This window comes from Triticum urartu, chromosome 2A (genome assembly GCF_056163025.1).
Source record: "Triticum urartu cultivar PI428250 chromosome 2A, HENAU_Tu73, whole genome shotgun sequence".
Lineage (NCBI taxonomy): Eukaryota > Viridiplantae > Streptophyta > Magnoliopsida > Poales > Poaceae > Triticum > Triticum urartu.
Window position 1 is genome coordinate 81,131,995 of NC_141874.1, and position 22,401 is coordinate 81,154,395.

General features: G+C 43.6%; 1 protein-coding gene and 1 long non-coding RNA gene across 2 annotated transcripts; both read right to left on the reverse strand.

The window, feature by feature from the left end:
• Window positions 1-272: 272 nt before the first annotated feature.
• LOC147983935 (uncharacterized) lies at window positions 273-3,019 on the reverse strand. Its single transcript, XR_015615021.1, has 4 exons — window positions 2,891-3,019; window positions 1,963-2,159; window positions 1,803-1,890; window positions 273-658 (listed from the first exon to the last, which is right to left on the reverse strand). It is a non-coding gene; the product is annotated as an uncharacterized LOC147983935 (long non-coding RNA).
• Window positions 3,020-7,219: 4,200 nt separating this feature from the next.
• On the reverse strand, window positions 7,220-9,045 carry LOC125541044 (momilactone A synthase-like). The gene is made up of 3 exons (XM_087543220.1): window positions 8,717-9,045; window positions 8,565-8,618; window positions 7,220-8,430 (listed from the first exon to the last, which is right to left on the reverse strand). The coding sequence occupies exons 1-3, from the start codon at window positions 8,749-8,751 to the stop codon at window positions 7,626-7,628; spliced, it is 894 nt and encodes a 297-aa protein (XP_087399346.1). The 5' UTR covers window positions 8,752-9,045; the 3' UTR covers window positions 7,220-7,625.
• Between the last annotated feature and the right edge of the window lie 13,356 nt (window positions 9,046-22,401).

Genomic DNA, 22,401 nt, shown 5'->3' on the forward strand with positions numbered 1-22,401 from the left:
GGCCCAGCAGCTCGTGTTGAATACAATTATTGTCTCAAAAATGAGTGAGGCATCTCGCTCTGTCTGTCTGTGCGTTCAGATGGACAGGTCAAATCTCAAGTTGCACACGCTTCATGTCCAATTGTTAAGGTAATTGAGAGCTTGTTTTTGAAAAGAGCCCAAAAAAAGAGAGGAGCTTCTTTTTAGTTCGAATATCAATATCTGCATGTATGTTGAGCTGAGCTGAACGTTTAGTTTCAGCTAAACATAAAACGAGTGGATGGAGAGAACAGTTAAAAAAAAGTGGCAAAGTACCATACTTTACGGAATTTCCAAGTTCCAACTCTAATTAGTTGAGCGATCGAGCACATCGCCACTGCAACAGCAGCATTGATCCTCTATACATTGCGCAATTGGACGACGTTTGGGAGTAAAAAGGAACATCACCAAGTGTACCATAACCAAGTAAATTAAATCTCCACATGAACTACCATCTCTCAAAGCTATCTAGCTATTTCACAGGTGGCAAACATCATCTGTTTCAGAAGCATGCTAAGATATCGATATCTGCAAAAAAGAACACGGACAACAGTTCGAATCACCATGACTTCATTTATTGCATTTTTTTCTTCTTCTTCTAGGACTGGCCTCGTCTTGTTTTTCTCTCGCCACGATGCACCTGTGAGCATCAGTAACATTGTCGAGTTAATAAACCTATATGATAATGAATTACCAACAATCGTTAGTCATAGTCAAGCTACAGCGGTTCGAGCATGTTCTGTCCATTAACGCATAGTGTAAACAAAAGTTTTTACATATTTATTATGCATGTCAGAATGCCTTCTCTAGTAAAAGCTAAGTGGCAATTTGTTGCTACTTCTTTAGTTTAATCATTGACACAGCATCCTTTTACCAATCTAGCACCACATCATCATAACAACGCCTTAAAAATTTGTGATAAGAGTGTGGCGCTTCTCCTGGTTCTTAGCTCAACCCCCATACTCTGCTTTGGTTAACACTTTGTGGATGTATTTTAAATTTTACTGATTTTTTTTAGCTATGCTCAAACATCATATATAAGATAAAAGATAGACAACCATTAGCTTACTACAATATAAAATTAGGAAGTAATGGGTCCTGTTTACGAAGCAGAAATGAGGAGCACCCAGATCCTAAAATTGAGATGCAACTACCACAGTTCTCATTTACTGCTGGGATTAGTTTGAGGGGAACTACCCAACTGATCGAATAAACTTTTTTGGAGACAGCAAGGGGCTGAGGAACAGCAAGATGCTCTTGCTTATGTAGTAGGGGCAGGAACTGAAGAAAAGAACTAGGAATAGAAAGTGAGCCTATTTTGCATACTGGAACTAGGAAGACTGGAACTAGGAAGTGTGAAACATTACTACATTATAGTAAATTGCAAACTAAATACATGTAGCTATCGGAAGAGATGGATCTAGTGTAAATCATAATTTTCCAACTAAAAAAGGTCATTGGATTTTAGGATGGACGGTTATATGAGAGGTGGGATGCTACCAGGCGCACCCGCCTCCAATCCCATTTGTTGTCTTGTCCTCAATTATTCACCTAAATCTTTTCAACCTAATTGGCAGGACCATTTGACTACTCACGTGGCTGTCTTTCCATTACCAAACGGCCATGGCTACAGGTTTTGAGGTTTATACTAGAAGGAAATTTCACCAACTACTATGATTGATGTCAGTTTGCTGAGAATGCGACGAGTTACTGGACAAAAGTCAAGCTCTGAAGATACTGATTATACTATTTGCATGCTTATAAGATATGGATAATGCCCTTACCATATTATTCTAGCCCTACCACAGCAGCAGTTTATCGTCAACTCCACATAGTGTTGGGTCGCCTTCATTTCCCCGTGCTTGGTCAACTCTACATAGTGTTCGGTATTGGGGTAAGAAAACACAAGACATTTACACAAATATGTACACTATAATTCCATACCTATGTTCTTCAATATGCTCTTCGGACAGCATAATCTTCACTTCCTTCCCACAGGCAGCACATATTTTAACCTCCTCACGCATGGCCCTATAATTCTTGTAAGCTTTGATTGCATAAAGCAATCCACCTGCTGCCGATAAAGCTCCAAAAGCATAAGAACTAATTGCCACAAAAAGTGCTTCAGCCGCCATCGGTCACTAGCAAAGTACACAGAGAACTGTCACTAGCGGATCATCAGATGTAACGGAAATCATAAACTGCTAATTTATGATGTACAGTCAGAACATGTTAATAGCTAGAGGTTCAATAAGCAACTTTAGAAGTCAACTTCTAGAGAAAAAAAACTTGGTGTGGCAGAATCAAACTCTACTCCTAGAAAAAAAAATACTCAGCCAATGGCTGGATAACTAACTGTACAGGACCCTTTCACTGCAGATTCAGCGAGACAGCAAGGCATGTCTGGCCCGGTGATATTAGACTAGCAAAAGTCACGGAAGTACTTCCTCTCGAGTCACAACACGTGGTTGATGATAGAACCGTTAGTTCCTATTCTTACACACAATCCATGTGCCGTCGATTAGATTGTTTGCATTTGCATATCAGATCAAACAAACCGTAAGGAAGCAGTCTATACTGATCACTGGAAACATATTGCAGGAATTTTGCCAGAGTAGTTTTCTCTTATGCGATTAACCTCCACCTACCTCCAATCTGAAATGCAGTAAACGGCTCTTATCCTAAACTGACTAACAGGCAAAGTCATCTTCAGAAAACAAGTTGCAGATCAAGGTTGTAGCACATAAGAGAACAATCATAGATAAGATATCACGATCTAGACTCTAGAGTTAATAATCTGCATAGGAGGGGCGGATGGGGAGAGAGAGATGATGGAGGGGCGGAGGCAATCGCGTTGGAGGGGATGAGATACCTGCAGATGAGGAGCTGAGGTGGAGGACAGAGCTCGGGCCGACGAGTGGCTGCTCGGGGGCGGGGAAGAGGGCGGAGACGGCGGGAGTAGGCGCCGGGGAAGGCGTAGGCAGGAGGGGCGGCGGTCCGACCGGAAGGGAGCCGCGGGCTAGAACGGAAAAAGATCCAAAATAAATCTTAAACTTATAGGCAAAAACTAAATCAAACTTGAACTCTCAATTTCTGAAATTAGCACACCAAACTCTTCGATCCTGGTTTATTTTGAACCTTGAAAAGATTTAACCCGGTATTCGCTGAATTGGGCCGGCCCATTAAGGTAGTTGCTCGTGCTGCTCCGGTTTTTCTCTGTTTTTTTTTGTTTTTTTCTGTGGTTTTTCTTCGGTTTTCTTCTGTTTTTGTCTTCATTATACTTTGTTTTTTCTCTAGTTTTTCTTTTTTCGCTACATATTTTTTTCTTTTTTGATTTCCTTCATATTGTTTGCTTTTTCTCTTTATTTTCTTTCTTTATCGGTAACTGACTTTCCTTTTTTACACAACTCTAATTATTCTCAGTACCCAATGTGCATTTTTAGCGCAGACATGAAATAATTTTTGATACACTTTCGACATTTTTCAAATATATCACGTAAATTTTTTGAAATACATGTTTTCAATACTCTTTTCAATACACGGCAATAATTTTCCAAATACATGATTTAAATTTTCTTAACAACAATAAACATTTTATAAACCACATAAACAATTTTTTACATTGTTACACATTATTAAAATTGTATACACTTTTTTCAAACACATGTCACATATAGTCTTTTAAGGGCATGATACATTTTTCTACATCACGCAAACATATTTTTTACATTGTATACACTTTTTTTAAATGTCACAAACACATTGTTTGATTCTTTTTGAATCACACGTATATTTTTTTACATTGTGAAATTTGTTTTTGAAATGTCACATACATTTATCCAAACTTGTGATATTTTTTAGATGTCACAAAAAATTTCTTTACACATTTGGTCAGGTTTCAAAATTTGTTCCTAGTTTTACAATTTTCAAAAGGTATTCGCATTCTTCAGGTTTCAAAATGTGTTCGCTTTTTCAAAATTGATTGCTTTCTAAAAATAGTTGTTTTCCTAAAGTATTCAGAATTTTTTAAAAAGTGCTCACACTTTATAAAATGTCCAAAAATTTCCAAAATTGTTTATGTTTTGAATATTTGTTTGCCCCTAAAAATGGTTTCAAAGTTCAACGCTTCGGTGTGTGCTTAAATATATGGGGCCTCTTATTTTATCACTCATAATAGTTAGTAGTGCTAATTGGTGATATCTCCATCGATCAATCTACGACGAATCAACATGCTATTATACATACGTACTGTGTCACGGAGGCAGACTCAGAGGGTGTTTGTTTTCAGGGACTTATTAGTCTAGGGACTTAAATAAGTCCCTATAAGTCCCATCTAAACCAAACAGAAGGGACTTATAGGGACTTAGATTGGGCATTTGGGACTTATGAAATAAGACTCTCAAGAAGGGACTTATAGGGACTTATAGTTGTAATATGGTCTTATAGAGACTTATAAGTCTCAGAAACCAAACAAGTTAAGCTAATTCAACTACGTGCAGATTATTAGCAAGCTGCGTGCTCCCAAAGTTAAGCTAATTAGGACCGCTGGTTAGGCACGTACCTGGGCAGCGTTGGTTCCATGGCCGGCCAAAGGCAGCGCCCACGCAACGGCGACGAGAACAAGTAATTTAGCCATCGTCGCCTCGGCTAATTTGCTTTGCGCTCAATAATGTACGTGGTGATGAAGAGAACACGCCACACATGCGCTTATATATAGGGAGAGGCTGGTTTCATCCTGATACATTTGAAAATGCTGGCGGGATGGCGCAGGTCGGCCCAGATCTGGGCCCTATGGACCCCATCTGGGTCCTACCGGGCCGGTCTTGGCGTTGCCTCGCTGCTCTCTGCGCGGTGATGAGGTGGAGCGGCTTGGATGGCGGGCGGCGGCGCCGTTGGCATGTCTTCTACAGCGCGAAGGCGGGGGCTTTACGGGCATCTGAGCGCCTGGGCGGACCTGTGTGCCCACGGGTCTGGTTTGTCCCTGCTATTGTGTCCGGTCGGTTACCGTCGTTGATGGTGGAGGTTGAGCCCTCCCGCGTACCGACGGTGCTGCTGCCCTAGTCCCGGCTCCTCATCGTTGTGCAAACCCTATTTCGTGGTGCCGTGGTGAGACGGTGTGGAAGCTTCAAGTCCATGTTGGCGCAGGGTGGTGTGGTCGGTTTGGTGGCGCGCTTCGGAGCGCCTGAGGGGTGGGTTGGGATCGGGAGAAATCCCTGTCGGCTTGGCCGGCACCGACGTGGCGGCGCTTGCAGGTGTCGTCAGTCCTTTCTGGAGGGCGTCAGAGCGACCCTTCCTATCCCCTCGCCGCGTACCGGGGGAAACCCTTCGCAGCAGCGTCGTCGTCGTTGCATCCCTTCTTGGAGGTGTTGCTTGGTGCCGGCATTCCGAAGTCGTGGAGCTTGACGGGAGTTCTCCGGTGGGCGCAGCGGTCGCGAGGCTTCTTCGTTTTTTGTTGACCCGCCGTTCTTGGCATTTGTTTCTTTTTTGTTTTCTCTTCCGCGAGGCTTCCGTAAAAATTTTTGACAACGCAACCTATGTTGCAATGTTTCTGCAACAAGAGCTTTGTTGCAAAGTAGAAGAAGACGTTCAGCTGCTATATAGACCATATCTGATGGCCCACGAGGCGACGGATTGTTTAAAAACAATTTAATGAGCGTTCGAGAAAAAAAAGTCATTGGCCGATGCGTAGCAAGCCTCAAAAAGAAACATTTTCTTCGTATAAACCAAAAAAATTGAGATAGGATAAGTAAACCACCCATCCGAGAAGGATACTTTTTTTGGAAGCAATTTGTCGCTAGAGGCCGTGTGGGTCTCTACCGTCAGCTTCTTCATGTAGATTGTAGAGTCCTCTTCCGAGGGCGCTCGTTTGTTGACCACATTGACCACACTGCGTCGAGCGCATCAAGGCGATGGAAACACGAACAATTTTGACACCTAAACAAAATTTTGAAACCTGGACAAATTTTTCAGGAAGTATTCCACATCAATATTTTGTTCAGGTTTCAAATTTTGTTCCCATTTTTCATAAAACATGTTTAAATTTTTTGTGTTTTAAAAAACGCACTTTAAAATTTTGTTCAGGATTCAAAAAATGGTTCCCGTTTGTTACAAAAATGTTTATGTTTCACAAAAGTTTGTGTTTTGAAAACTTGTTTGCACTTTAAAATGTTGTTCAGGATTCAAAATTTGTTCCCATTTTTTACAAAAATGTTTATGTTTGACAAACGTTTGTGTTGTTTGCACTTTAAAATTTTGTTCAGGATTTAAAGTTTGTTCCAATTTTTCACAAAAAAGTTTATGTTTCACAAACGTTCATGTTTGGAAAAATTGTTCGCTCTTTAAAATTTTGTTCAGGTTTAAAAAATTGTTGCTCTTAATAAAATGTTCGGGGATTTCGATAATGGTTCACGTTTTCAAAATTTCTTTGTGTTTTCAGACATGTTTGTAATTCGAAAAATTGTTCACAATTTTTGCATATAATGTCTGGAATTTTGAAAATTAATTTTTAGTATTTAGAATATTAGGATTTCGAAACTATTCATAATTTTCATAAAAACCGAGAAAATAAAAAATATATATGTTTTCAAATCTCGACGCTGCGGTATATGGTTAAATATTTTCGTGCTTCTCATTTGTAACCAAGACTCATTAGTTAGAGTGGATAGCAGGAGTAGTTCAGCAGCTAGGTCGCAATGTGAGTATCACATTTTTTTTTGGTATTTTCAAGTGTCACGTTACTAAAAAGAAAAACATGGTTCACGTCTGGTGGGCCAGCTCAATCGTGTTTAGACGCAGATCGGCCTGCTATGGCAACAATCCGGTTGACAACTCGCTCAAGGTTTAAAATTGACTTTGATCAGAGAGTTTGATGTGCTGATTTAAGGGATTGAAACTTCAGCGTTTGATTTAGCCTTCGTCTCTGAGTTCATGGTTTATTTTGGACGTTTTTCTCAAATCTCGATGAGCCTAAGACGCTCCCATATAAAAAAAACCAAAAATGCTAAACACACATGCTTATTATGGGGGGATTATGGGCCCATCCTTCTAATTCTCTTCACCCCCGATTTCCAGATGGGTGGGACACCTCCCTCTCCCTTAATCCAATCAGCACCTAACAAGTCGCAAACACTGCATAAAAACCCGTGTTATTTCGTGAATGTAGCATTGCTGAATAAAAAAGCAAATTGTATTAGGCGGGACAACACACATGCACTCGTGTATTAAGATTTAAGGGCATGTACAATGGTTGATAAGACCATTCTATCTTAAAACTTATATGTAATTCAGATATGACAATAAGTACAAGCATACAAGGATTATCTCTTAGTCTTATCTTCAATAACTAGCTATTCCTAAAAACTGATCAGACATATTATGCTTAGAAATCATCTCTTAAATAAGAGAAGGTAATTTTTTTTTCTTATGATTTCTCTTTGCTCCATCTTAGGATTTATCCTATGTTACATCACGCACATGCACCCTAAATCAGTCGGTGGAATCCATTATTTTTCCTGAATTTATTGCGCATGCTGTGGAAGATGGGTACCAGCTCAGTACGCTTGATGTTTATCCTCATCTTTATTACTGTCATGCCCATGCCATGCCTGTCACTCACTCCTCACCGGATCGGGCATGTGAATCAGCTTCCCCACGGTAAACCCGCCGTCGACGACGAGGTTGTGCCCGTTGACGTACCTGGCCTCCTCGGACGCCAGGTACACGGCCGCCCGCGCGATGTCCTCCACCTCCAGAACCGCTCCACCCATCTCGTTCATGCCCGCCTCCACCATTCGCCTCAGCTCCTCCTCGCTCGCCTCTGGGAGCAGTTCCGCCAGACCGCGCAGCCCGAACGGCGTCGCGACGCCATGCGGCGAGATGGCGTTCACGCGCACGCCGTGCCTCCCCAGCTCCCCGGCCAACGCACGCACGGCGCCGATCACGGCCGCCTTGGAGATGCAGTACGCGGGGTTCACGCCGCCGAGCACCCCCGCCGTGCTCGCCGTGCAGATGATGCACCCGCTCCGGCGCGGCACCATCACGCGCGCCGCGTGCTTGATCCCGGCGACGGCGGACCGGGCGTTGGCCGCCATGGTGCGGTCGAAGTCGGCGAGGTCGAGGGACGCCACGGAGTCCATGGTCATCCTCCCGGCGACCCCGGCGTGGTTGTGCAGGACGTCAAGCCGGCCGTGGCGCGCCACCGCGAGGTCGACGGCCGCGGCGATCTGCGCCTCGTCGGTCACGTCGCACCGGGCGTAGGAGGCGTCGGGGCCGAGCTCGGCGGCGACTGCGCGGCCGAGGTCGTCCTGGATGTCGGTGAGGATGACCTTGGCGCCGTTCCTGACGAACTCCGCGGCGGTCGCCTTGCCCATGCCGCTGGCGGCGCCGGTGATGACGGCCACCTTCCCGGCCAGCCTGCATCGTTCTCCCCGCAGCAAACACACTTAATTAAGTGCGGCCTCTAGCTAGCCATTGGCGACGCCATGAGATAACCCAAACGAGAACCAAGAAGAGAAAACAAAGATTCCACGGCATGGCATGGCATGCACCTCTGGGAACTCGGGGCCGTGGAGAAGCGAGCGAGGCCGACGCTCATCTTACCCCTGCATTCCCGACCACATCAGTTCGGGAGGCACGAAAGGTCTGGTGTTCTTGCAAGAGGCAGAGATTCAGTATGCAGTTTATTTGCAAATACTAGTACCTCAGAAGAAGGCGGTGCGCCATTGCTCTAAACATCTCGAGTAGATTATTCTAGCTAGCTCTGCCGATTTGCTTCTGATGAGCTAGCGAGCTATAGCAGTGAGCCACTTGAATCAGTTCAGTACGGTTGTGAGCAGAGAAGTACTAATTGCTTCAAATTATGACGAGGAGAGGACTGGAGAGACGGTGGCAGACCACCAAAATTATGACGAATCTTCAGCGCATCTTATCTCAATGTTTCCCACTGGTGGGTATTGTACTATGTTTCTTTTAAGGCAATTTGTTGCCAAGGCTTAAACTTTCTAGCGATGGGAAAGCCAAGATTTGATCTATGATGGGAAAAAGTAGTGCAACTATCTATACCTAATAATCAGATAATCAAAATCTCGGTGCTGATTGGAAATCCAAAAGAAAAAAAACTCAATCAAAATGAAAAGAGAATATCAATAGCCATGTAGGTCAGAAACGCAGGGCATTTTTTTTCAAATCACAACAGAATATATTTGAAAACATATTTCTTACCGTCCATGCAGCTACGAACCAAACCACACTAATTATAGTTTTTTTTAGATCTATGATTTACATTATTTTGGTTACACACTCCCTTCACGACACCCTAATGCATACTCCCTCTGTAAAGAAATATATGATCTTTCAGATCTCTAATCTGTAAAGAAATACTCCCTTTGTATCTTATATTTCTTTGCAGAGGGAGTATAAGAGTGCTTAGATCAATAATAGTGATATGAACACTTTTATATTTCTTTATAGAGGAAGTACCTAGTGTAGAAAAAACATACATTGGAGGAACAATCAATGCTTATAATTGGAGAAAGAAAAGCACAACAAAAAGAACATGCAAGTGCACCTGTCTATTAGAGTAATGCTACACCTACTTAAAGTAACGTATGGTTTTTACGTGATAGAAAAATTGGAGACTTGGGATTGGATTGAATGGGGTGGGAGGGTCCCACACCCATGAAAATCAGGAGGGCAAGAGAATTAATTAGCCAGGTTACCTAGGATTTAGTAGATGAATTACGTAGGTGTAGCATTCTTGTGTCTATTATGAAGTTGTCTGTCAATATATATATCCACCCTTTGGAAATGTATCCCGTAAGATCAGGAGTTGGATGAGTGATATCTGTTGAGGAAACGAACAAAAGGTTAGGCATGACAATACGATCTGCAGGGAAGCAAGACTACTAATCCATTGGGTAGAAATCAAACCTAGAATTTGTTGCCTGAGGAGCCCACATGACCCCCTTCTAATATTGCGACAGGGCAAATTCTTTAGAAGAAAAATTATTAGGTCTATATGTGTTGTATTTGAAATCGACCAATCTATTTTTTTGCTAAAACCTTTAGTATGTAGGATTTCAAAAAGGAATTCCCACTTCAGACAGTCATACTCTTTTTGGGAAAAAATAATTATATAAGACTAGGTCTTACGGTTAGCAGCTGAGACCCATCCTGATGGATGACACGTGGCATTCACAAATCACAAAGCATCTAATCTCTCTCGGGATGCTTTGTGATTTATAATGCCATGTGTCATTCATCAAGATGGGTCTCGCGTGAGACCTAATCTCATAGAATTCTTTTCCCTCTTTTTGGTAATCAAGTTTGATGATCACCGATGGTTCTTTCGCTTGATGGATGCTACGTACCACTTCGTGAGCCACCACAAGACTTTCTAGAATATTTCTTTTTTACCGGATGTCCCCGAAGGGACCTTTTTAGAATATTTCTACCTCTAGTGAAAGTGTTTTGCTACTGAGAAACCAGCTGTTGAGTAATCTTGCTATGCATACTTTATTTTCAAGGTGGCATTATAACTATCCATGTCAATTTTTACTTTCGAGGTGGAACCATAATGGTTATGCTAGGTATATTTGATCACAAGGATAAAATACTTTGAGGTGCAACAACATAATTAGATTTAGATAACAAACTAGGTGAAGGTGGTTTTGGCACGGTAACCACCAACTACTCATCGTTAAGAGACTATCATAGAGTTCTCGACAGGGGATAAATGAGTTGACAATGGAGTTGCTTTTGCTTGCTAAGCTACTGCACAAAAACGTAGTGAGAATTGTTGGTGGAAATGCTTGTTTTGAGGAGTAGGGGAACTTAATTGTTTGCGAGTAGCTCCCCAACAAGAGTCTAGACGACCACATCTATGCTATGTTTTTGTTACTCTTGGTCATAGTACCATTGCAATCCATCTATGGTGTGTCGTGCAGGGGCGGAGCTATGTGTTAGCCTGAGAGGGCCATTGCCCCCCTCCCCCACCCCCACACATCTTTAAACCAAGTTGTGAACAAAAATTTTATGGGAGGGCTTAGATGAAAATCTTCAAGCATCCTCCCACCACAAACACTCATATTCTATCTTTTCCCTCCCTAGAAGGTGTTGTGCATGCATTTTTAGAGATAAGTGTCCTATTTGACTGTTATGAAACGAAAAATCTCATACTTTGGGTTAGCAAGGGTTTTTGGAGGCAACAGATCACACGAGGTGAGACACAAAGTGAAAAGCATGTCAGGCGATGGAGACGAGGATGGGCCTGCCGAAGGTCACGCGGAACTCGGGCCACAGGATGATGCCCACCGTAGAGGTGGCGGTGTCGAAGGCGGGGATGGCGGGGCTGACCTGGCGGGGGTTCATGGCCACGATCGTGGTGCCGTGGGCGACAAAGGCGTGGGAAAGGCCGTGCACGACGTGGAATCTGACTAACAGGCCAAGTCGGATACTAGCAGCCGGCAAGAGGAAGGAATTGGAGGACACGCTGTGCACTCTGATTCCCGGCCCTCATGTTTCTGTTTCTGTTAGATGAAGAATTATACGTGTGGCCGTGATTGGTACGTTGATTGAAATTAAGAAAAATAGTTTTTTTAAACGAGGCAAAAGATTTGTCATTTTTATTGATTAAGAGAGAAGTCAAGGCCCATGGCCGAATTACAACAATCACTCTCGTGGCATTATGTTACTCAAGTGCCTCGCCTCTGCCATGCTCCAAAGCGACGTCTCCTAATTAATCCTAGCAACGATGACTTCAACTGGGACAGCGGTATTACGAAAGATCCGCGCATTCCTCTTATTCCACAACTCCCAAGAGATAAGAAGCATCAAGGAAGCAAGTGGTCTTCGTGACTGTGTCTTCTTGGTAGCATTGTGGCTCCACCACTCTTTAATGGAAGTCGCGTCACTCCAATCACTGGGATGCATGTCATGGAGACCCAGCCAATCTTCGATCATGCGCCAAACTCTCATAGTGTATCTGCATTGGAATAGAAGGTGGGCCGCTGACTCTTGAACCTGCTTACATAGGGGACAAAGGTTACATTTTGGTCACCCACGACGTTGAAGCCTATCAGTTGTCTAGATCCTATTATTGCCAACCAAGCGAAAAATTTGCATTTAGGAGGCACCCAAATCTTCCAAACGGTCGATATCATCTCAGTGTCAGTATGGCCAAAGAACTGTGCCTTGTAGGCCGACGTCGTCGAGTAGTGTCCATCAATGGTGAACTTCCAGGTGATAGTGCCAGGCGTGTCGATGTCGAGGTGGATATGGGAGACCTTCTCCCAAAGGGTGACAAACTCAGAGAGGTGTTCAACAGTGATGCTACGAAGGATGTCCACCTGGGAAGTGCAGAAATTGTCGTGCAGAGCCATTCGAACCGAGCAATTCTTCTTCGACAATTCATATATTTTAAGGGCCATGTCTGTGGGCCTAATCCCACCATCTAGCCAAGGAGACTCTCAAAACTTGGTGCGCAAGCCATTGCCAACTTCGACCTTGGTAGCTGCTGCAAAAATATTTCGGTCGTTGTCATCACAAGGGGTTCCCAAGCCAACCCATGGCTTGTCCGAGTGGAGCCACTCGGCCCATGGACATTGGAGACGAAGGGCGATGGCAAACTTGTCAAGATTTAGGAAAAATAGTTAGAAGCTCGTGCATTGCTATGGATGCAAGAGAAACTTACAGATGAACGCAAGTGAAGGAAATATGCCCTAGAGGCAATAATAAAGTTATTTCCTCATATCATGATAAATGTTTATTATTCATGCTAGAATTGTATTAACCGGAAACTTAGTACATGTGTGAATACATAGACAAACTAAGTGTCACTAGTATGCCTCTACTTAACTAGCTCGTTAATCAAAGATGGTTAAGTTTCCTAGCCATGGACAAGAGTTGTCATTTGATGAACGGGATCACATCATTAGAGAATGATGCGATTGACTTGACACATCCGTTAGCTTAGCACAATGATCGTTTAGTTTGTTGCTATTGCTTTCTTCATAACTTATACATGTTCTTATGACTATGAGATTATACAACTCCCGGATACCGGAGGAACACTTTTTGTGCTACCAAACATCACAACGTAACTGGGTGATTATAAAGGTGCTCTACAGGTGTCTCCGATGGTAGTTGTTGAGTTGGCATAGATCGAGATTAGGATTTGTCACTTCGATTGTCGGAGAGGTATCTCTGGGTCCTCTCGGTAATGCACATCACTATAAGCCTTGCAAGCAATGTGACTAATGAGTTAGTTGCGGGGTGATGCATTACGGAATGAGTAAAGAGACTTTCCGGTAACGAGATTGAACTAGGTATTGAGATACCGACGATCGAATCTCGGGCAAGTAACATACCGATGACAAAGGGAACAGCGTATGTTGTTATGTGGTTTGACCGATAAAGATCTTCATAGAATATGTAGGAACCAATATGAGCATCTAGGTTCCGCTATTGGTTATTGATCGGAGATGAGTCTCGGCCATGTCTACATAGTTCTCGAACCCATAGGGTCCGCACGCTTAATGTTCTGTGATGATTTGTATTATGAGTTATGTGATTTGATGATCGAAGTTTGTTCGGAGTCCCGGATGAGATCGGGGACATGACGAGGAGTCTCAAAATGGTTGAGACGTAAAGATCGATATGTTGGAAGGTTATATTCGGATATCGAAAAGGTTCCGAGTGATTCTGGTATTTTTCGGAGTATCGAGAGTTACGAGAATCCGTATTGGGCCTTAATGGGCCATACGGGAAAGGAAAGAAAGGCCTCAAGGGTGGCCGCGCCCCTTCCCCATGGACTGGTCCGAATTGGACTAGGGAAAGGGTGCACCCCCTTCCTTCCTTCTCCTTCTCCCTTCCCTTTTTCCTATTCCATGTGAGAGGTGGAATCCTACTAGGACTAGGGAGTCCTAGTAGAACTCCACACTTTGGGCGCGCCCTATGAGGGCCGGCCTCCTCCTCCCTCCATCCTTTATATATGTGGCCAGGGGACACCCCATAGACACACAAGTTGATCATTGATCTCTTAGCCATGTGCGGTGCCCCCCTCCACCATAATCCACCTCGGTCATATCGTAGCGGTGCTTAGACGAAGCCCTATTCCGGTAGCATCATCATCACCGTCATCATGCCGTCGTGCTAACGAAACTCTCCCTCGACACTCTGTTGGATCGTGAGTTCGTGAGACGTCACCGAGCCGAACGTGTGCAGATCGCGGAGGTGCCGTACCTTCGGTGTTAGGATCGGTCGATCGTGAAGACGTATGACTACATCAACCGCGTTGTCATAACGCTTGCGCTTACGGTCTACGAGGGTACGTGGACAACACTTTTCCCTTTCGTTGCTATGCATCACCATGATCTTGCATGTGCGTAGGATTTTTTTTAAAATTACTGCGTTCCCCAACAGCAAGAGCATAAGTTGCGGTCATCTTTTATCTTCTCCACCGAGATGCAGTCCTTCATCTTTTCTATATACATAGCTAATGTACTCATAGATACATATCAAAATTATAGGAACAACATATTGGCCATGCATTTCCAAAAATCTGTAATACATATACCATGATAAGAATAGTGGTCGTGACTCCGTGAGCACCACATTCATGCACAAGAGCAACGCCTGGTCGTGCATAGACGCGAACACGTACGCACCACCTGTCCGGACCGCAGCGGCGGCTCGCCCTCGAACAGGTAAGCCATTGTCAAGACATGCAGAGCATCACCGCCAGTGCTGGCGAAGAGACGAAATACACGAAGACATGGGGGCGGCCCCTCTGCTTCAACTTGGCAACATGCATGATTGATCGACACCAAGGTATGGCGACCGGCCACGTGCTGTGGAGAATGGAGATGGCACATGGAGGTGGCAGCCACGCAAGGTTCCTTATACAGTTTCTTTATAAAAGGAAATCTCATTTTTAAGACGCCGATAACTGTCATACGAATGGTACAATGTACATCCGATCACAAGACTCATCCGGTCGTATCTAGGGAATAGCCCACACCATCATGTGTGAGGGAATATTAAAACTGCCTACACGTTTGAGTGCAGCTACGACGGCCCACACGACCCTGTGTGACAACTATTCATATGGCTTTATCTTCTCTAGATCTACTGCGGATTTGTTATTCTTTTACCTATACATATACATGAATGTGATGTCCCTCATAAAGAGGAAGCTGAGTTAAAGGAAAATCTAGATTTACTTCGACGTGGTTTAAGAGAAAGCATGTTGCCAGTTGTGATATTTTGAAACTTTGAGAAAATATTCAAGAGAAGCATTGTTTTCGGGACGCTAATTAGGTAGTAGATGAGCTAGCTAAGCATTCTCTTACTGCTAGATCTTCAGGTTCTTGGGATGATGTAATACTTGACTATGTTTCTCATTTACTTGTAAATGACAACGATCATCATATGAGAAATAAAGTCTATTTGCTGAGCTCACGGCTGATGTGCATCATGCATTACACTGTCGGGATAGGGAGGTTCTTAAGGGACCACGTACTAGACTCAGGGAGTTACAGAAGAAGTTAAACGAGGTTCTCTTAGGTCCTTTAACAGATGATGCGGTGGTTAGACAACATGAACTACACTTGGAAATTGAGAAGCTACTAGAGCAGGAGGAGCTTTACTGGATGCAACAGGGCTGAGCGGACTGGCTCACTGGCGGGGATCGAAACTCTGAATTTTTTCACAGAGCAACAAATGGACGGTGCAAGAAAAATTTCATTAAGCGCTTACAAGAAGATAATGGCTCATGGATCGAGGACCAGGAGGCAATTAGAACACATGCTGCAACGTACTTCTCTAACTTATTCACAGGGGGTGTGCTTGCTCCAGACATGAATATTGTTGAGAAGGTGAAGCCGAGAGTGACTAACGCAATGAATGACGAGCTGAATAAGCCCTATACAAGAGAGGAAGTTAAAAAAGCTTTATTTAATATCAGTGATTTAAAAGCTCCTGGTCCGGATGGGTTACATGCTGTGTTTTACAAACGATTTTGGCATATCATTGATGAGGATTTGGTTGATGAAGTACTGATGGCTGTTAATTCTAGGAAGATTCCAGAAGGGTGGAATGATACCACTGTCGTGCTCATACCAAAGGTTGATGATCCATCAGTCATAACTCAGTTTCGGCCAATCAGTTTATGCAACGTGGTGTATAAGGTGATCTCAAAATTACTAGCTAATCGTCTATAAACATATTTTGTGCGAGACTATATCTCCCAATCAAAGTGCGTTCGTTCCGGGACGTCTTATCACGGATAATTTTTTGGTAGCTTTTGAGTCATATCATGCAATCAAAAAGAAGACTACGGGCAAATATGGGACATGTGCGGTTAAGCTTGACATGCACAAGGCATATGACATGGTCGAGTGGACTTTTTTGGAGACCATACTGTTGCGTCTAGGGTTCACACCAAACTGGGTGGCAATGATCATGGAATGTGTACGTACAATGAAATATCAGGTACGAGTAAACAATGTGTTAACTGATTTTTGTGTCCCTTCTAGGGGACTCCGACAGGGAGACCCTTTATCACCATACTTGTTTTTGCTCTGTGCTGAGGGCCTGACAAGCTTGATCACATATGAGGAGGAGGCTGGTAATATTATGGGAGTGAAGGTGTGTCGTGATGCTCCTTCGGTATCTCATCTTTTATTTGCGGATGACTCTCTTATCCTTATGCGAGCAGACGCCACTAATGCTATCAGCCTCCGGTGGGCACTTGATGATTATTGTGCAGCTTCTGGATAAATGGTGAGCGAGGCCAAGTCCAGTATTTTCTTTAGTCCTTGCACCCCTGTTGATACTAGAGTGGAGGTTTGCACTGCACTAAATATCATGGTGGAAGCCATCACGGATAAATATTTGGGATTGCCTCCAATTGTAGGTGTGGACAGAACATATTGTTTTCAACACCTCATTGACGGAGTTTTGAGTAGAATAAGAGGTTGGAAGGAGAAATTGTTATCCTATGGAGGTAGGGAAGTGCTACTTAAGGCTGTCATACAAGCTATTCCTTCTTACGCTATGTTAGTTTTTAACTACCCAAACAGGTTTGCAATTGAAGGAAATATGCCCTAGAGGCAATAATAAAGTTATTATTTATTTCCTTATTTCATGATAAATGTTTATTATTCATGCTAGAATTGTATTAACTGGAAACATAATACATGTGTGAATACATAGACAAACAGAGTGTCACTAGTATGCCTCTACTTGACTAGCTCGTTAATCAAAGATGGTTATGTTTCCTAACCATGAACAAAAGAGTTGTTATTTGATTAACGGGATCACATCATTAGTTGAATGATCTGATTGACATGACCCATTCCATTAGCTTAGCACCCGATCGTTTAGTATGTTGCTATTGCTTTCTTCATGACTTATACATGTTCCTATGACTATGAGATTATGCAACTCCCGTTTGCCGGAGGAACACTTTGGGTGCTACCAAACGTCACAACGTAACTGGGTGATTATAAAGGAGCATTACAGGTGTCTCCAAAGGTACATGTTGGGTTGGCGTATTTCGATATTAGGATTTGTCACTCCGATTGTCGGAGAGGTATCTCTGGGCCCTCTCGGTAATACACATCACATAAGCCTTGCAAGCATTACAACTAATATGTTAGTTGTGAGATGATATATTACGGAACGAGTAAAGAGACTTGCCGGTAACGAGATTGAACTAGGTATTGGATACCGACGATCGAATCTCAGGCAAGTAACATACCGATGACAAAGGGAACAATGTATGTTGTTATGCGGTCTGACCAATAAAGATCTTCGTAGAATATGTAGGAGCCAATATGGGCATCCAGGTCCCGCTATTGGTTATTGACCGGAGACGTGTCTCGGTCATGTCTACATTGTTCTCGAACCGTAGGGTCCGCACGCTTAAAGTTACGATGACAGTTGTTATGAGTTTTATGCATGTTGATGTACCGAAGTTACTTCGGAGTCCCGAATGTGATCATGGACATGACGAGGAGTCTCGAAATGGTCGAGACATAAAGATTGATATATTGGATGACTATATTCGGACACCGAAAGTGTTCCGGATGAATTTCGGATAAAACCGGAGCACCGGGGGGTTACCGGACCCCCCGGGGGGGTTAATGGGCCTTATGGGCCTAAAGTGGAGAAGAAGAAGGGGCTGCCAGGGCAGGCCGCGCGCCCCCTCTCCCCCTAGTCCGAATTGGACAAGGAGGGAGGGGCGGCGCCCCCCCTTTCCTTCTCTCCCCCCTCTCTCCTAATTGGACAAGGAAATGGGAGAGGAGTCCTACTCCCGGTAGGAGTAGGACTCCTCCTGCGCCCTCCTCCTGGCCGGCCGCACCCCTCCCCTTGGCTCCTTTATATACGGAAGCAAGGGGGCACCCTAGAACACACAAGTTGATCCTCGTGATCGCTACTTAGCCGTGTGCGGTGCCCCCTGCCACCATATTCCACCTCGGTCATATCGTTGTAGTGCTTAGGCGAAGCCCTGCGTCGGTAGAACATCATCATCGTCACCACGCCGTTGTGCTGACGGAACTCATCCCCGAAGCTTTGCTGGATCGGAGCCCAGGGAGCGTCATCGAGCTGTACGTGTGCTAAGAACTCGGAGGTGCCGGAGTAACGGTGCTTGGATCGGTCGGATCGGGAAGAAGACGTACGACTACTTCCTCTATGTTGTGTCAACGCTTCCGTTGCGATCTACAAGGGTACGTAGATCATACTCTCCCCTCTTGTTGCTGTGCATCACCATGATCTTGCATGTGCGTAGGAAAATTTTGAAATTACTACGTTCCCCAACAGTGGTATCAGAGCCAGGTTTTATGGTTTGATGTTATTTGCACGAGTAGAACACAAGTGAGTGGTGGGTGATATAAGTCATACTGCCTACCAGCATGTCATACTTTGGTTTGGCGGTATTGTTGGACGAGACGACCCGGACCAACATTATGCGTACGCTTACGCGAGACCGGTTCTCCCGACGTGCTTTGCACATAGGTGGCTTGCGGGCGACAGTCTCTCCAACTTTAGTTGAACCAAGTGTGGCTACGCTCGGTCCTTGCGAAGGTTAAAACGGCATCAACTTGACAAACTATCGTTGTGGTTTTGATGCGTAGGTGAGATTGGTTCTTGCTTAAGCCCGTAGCAGCCACGTAAAACATGCAACAACAAAGTAGAGGACGTCTAACTTGTTTTTGCAGGGCATGTTGTGATATGATATGGTCAAGACATGATGCTAAATTTTATTGTATGAGATGATCATGTTTTGTAACCGAGTTATCGGCAACTGGAAGGAGCCATATGGTTGTCGCTTTATTGTATGCAATGCAATCGCGATGTAATGCTTTACTTTATCACTAAGCGGTAGCGATAGTCGTGGAAGCATAAGATTGGCGAGACGACTACGATGCTACGATGGAGATCAAGGTGTCGCGCCGGTGACGATGGTGATCATGACGGTGCTTCGGAGATGGAGATCACATGCACAAGATGATGATGGCCATATCATATCACTTATATTGATTGCATGTGATGTTTATCTTTTATGCATCTTATCTTGCTTTGATTGACGGTAGCATTATAAGATGATCTCTCACTAAATTATCAAGAAGTGTTCTCCCTGAGTATGCACCGTTGCCAAAGTTCGTCGTGCCCAGACACCACGTGATGATCGGGTGTGATAAGCTCTACGTCCATCTACAACGGGTGCAAGCCAGTTTTGCACACGCAGAATACTCGGGTTATACTTGATGAGCCTAGCATATGCAGATATGGCCTCGGAACACGGAGACCGAAAGGTCGAGCGTGAATCATATAGTAGATATGATCAACATAATGATGTTCACCATTGAAGACTAATCCATCTCACGTGATGATCGGTTATGGTTTAGTTGATTTGGATCACGTGATCACTTAGAAGATTAGAGGGATGTCTATCTAAGTGGGAGTTCTTAAGTAATATGATTAATTGAACTTAAATTTATCATGAACTTAGTCCCTGATAGTATCTTGCTTGTTTATGTTGATTGTAGATAGATGGCTCGTGCTGTTGTTCCGTTGAATTTTAATGCGTTCCTTGAGAAAATAAAGTTGAAAGATGATGGTAGCAATTACACGGACTGGGTCCGTAACTTGAGGATTATCCTCATTGCTGCACAGAAGAATTACGTCCTGGAAGCACCACTAGGTGCCAGGCCTGCTGCTGGAGCAACACCAGATGTTATGAACGTCTAGCAGAGCAAAGCTGATGACTACTCGATAGTTCAGTGTGCCATGCTTTACGGCTTAGAATCGGGACTTCAACGACGTTTTGAACGTCATGGAGCATATGAGATGTTCCAGGAGTTGAAGTTAATATTTCAAGAAAATGCCCGGATTGAGAGATATGAAGTCTCCAATAAATTCTATAGCTGCAAGATGGAGGAGAACAGTTCTGTCAGTGAGCATATACTCAAAATGTCAGGGTATAATAATCACTTAATTCAATTGGGAGTTAATCTTCCAGATGATTGCGTCATTGACAGAATTCTCCAATCATTGCCACCAAGCTACAAGAGCTTCGTGATGAACTATAATATGCAAGGGATGAATAAGACTATTCCCGAGCTCTTCGCAATGTTGAAAGCAGCGGAGGTAGAAATCAAGAAGGAGCATCAAGTGTTGATGGTCAACAAGACCACTAGTTTCAAGAAAAAGGGCAAAGGGAAGAAGAAGGGGAACTTCAAGAAGAACGGCAAGCAAGTTGCTACTTAAGAGAAGAAACCCAAGTCTGGACCTAAGCCTGAAACTGAGTGCTTCTACTGCAAGCAGACTGGTCACTGGAAGCGGAACTGCCCCAAGTATTTGGCGGATAAGAAGGATGGCAAGGTGAACAAAGGTATATGCGATATACATGTTATTGATGTGTACCTTACTAGAGCTCGCAGTAGCACCTGGGTATTTGATACTGGTTCTGTTGCTAATATTTGCAACTCAAAACAGGGACTACGGATTAAGCGAACACTGGCAAAGGACGAGGTGACGATGCGCGTGGGAAATGGTTCCAAAGTCGATGTGATCGCGGTCGGCACGCTACCTCTACATCTACCTTCGGGATTAGTATTAGACCTAAATAATTGTTATTTGGTGCAGCATTGAGCATGAACATTATTTCTGGATCTTGTTTGATGCGAGACGGTTATTCATTTAAATTAGAGAATAATGGTTGTTCTATTTATATGAGTAATATCTTTTATGGCCATGCACCTTTGAAGAGTGGTCTATTTTTGATGAATCTCGATAGTAGTAATACACATATTCATAATGTTGAAACCAAAAGATGCAGAGTTGATAATGATAGTGCAACTTATTTGTGGCACTGCCGTTTAGGTCATATCGGTGTAAAGCGCATGAAGAAACTCCATACTGATGGGCTTTTGGAACCACTTGATTATGAATCACTTGGTACTTGCGAACCGTGCCTCATGGGCAAGATGACTAAAACACCGTTCTCCGGTACTATGGAGAGAGCAACAGATTTGTTGGAAATCATACATACAGATGTATGTGGTCCGATGAATATTGAGGCTCGTGGCGGATATCGTTATTTTCTCACCTTCACAGATGATTTAAGCAGATATGGGTATATCTACTTAATGAAACATAAGTCTGAAACATTTGAAAAATTCAAAGAATTTCAGAGTGAAGTTGAAAATCATCGTAACAAGAAAATAAAGTTTGTACGATCTGATCGTGGAGGAGAATATTTGAGTTACGAGTTTGGTGTACATTTGAAAAATTATGGAATAGTTTCGCAACTCACGCCACCCGGAACACCACAGCGTAATGGTGTGTCCGAACGTCGTAATCGTACTTTATTAGATATGGTGCGATCTATGATGTCTCTTACAGATTTACCGCTATCGTTTTGGGGTTATGCTTTAGAGACGGCCGCATTCACATTAAATAGGGCACCATCAAAATCCGTTGAGACGACGCCTTATGAACTATGGTTTGGCAAGAAACCAAAGTTGTCATTTCTAGAAGTTTGGGGCTGCGATGCTTATGTAAAAAAGCTTCAACCTGATAAGCTCGAACCCAAATCGGAGAAATGTGTCTTCATAGGATACCCAAAGGAGACTGTTGGGTACACCTTCTATCACAGATCCGAAGGCAAGACATTCGTTGCTAAGAATGGATCCTTTCTAGAGAAGGAGTTTCTCTCGAAAGAAGTGAGTGGGAGGAAAGTAGAACTTGACGAGGTAACTGTACCTGCTCCCTTATTGGAAAGTAGTACATCACAGAAAACTGTTTCAGTGACACCTACACCAGTAAGTGAGGAAGCTAATGATGATGATCATGAAATTTTAGATCAAGATACTACTG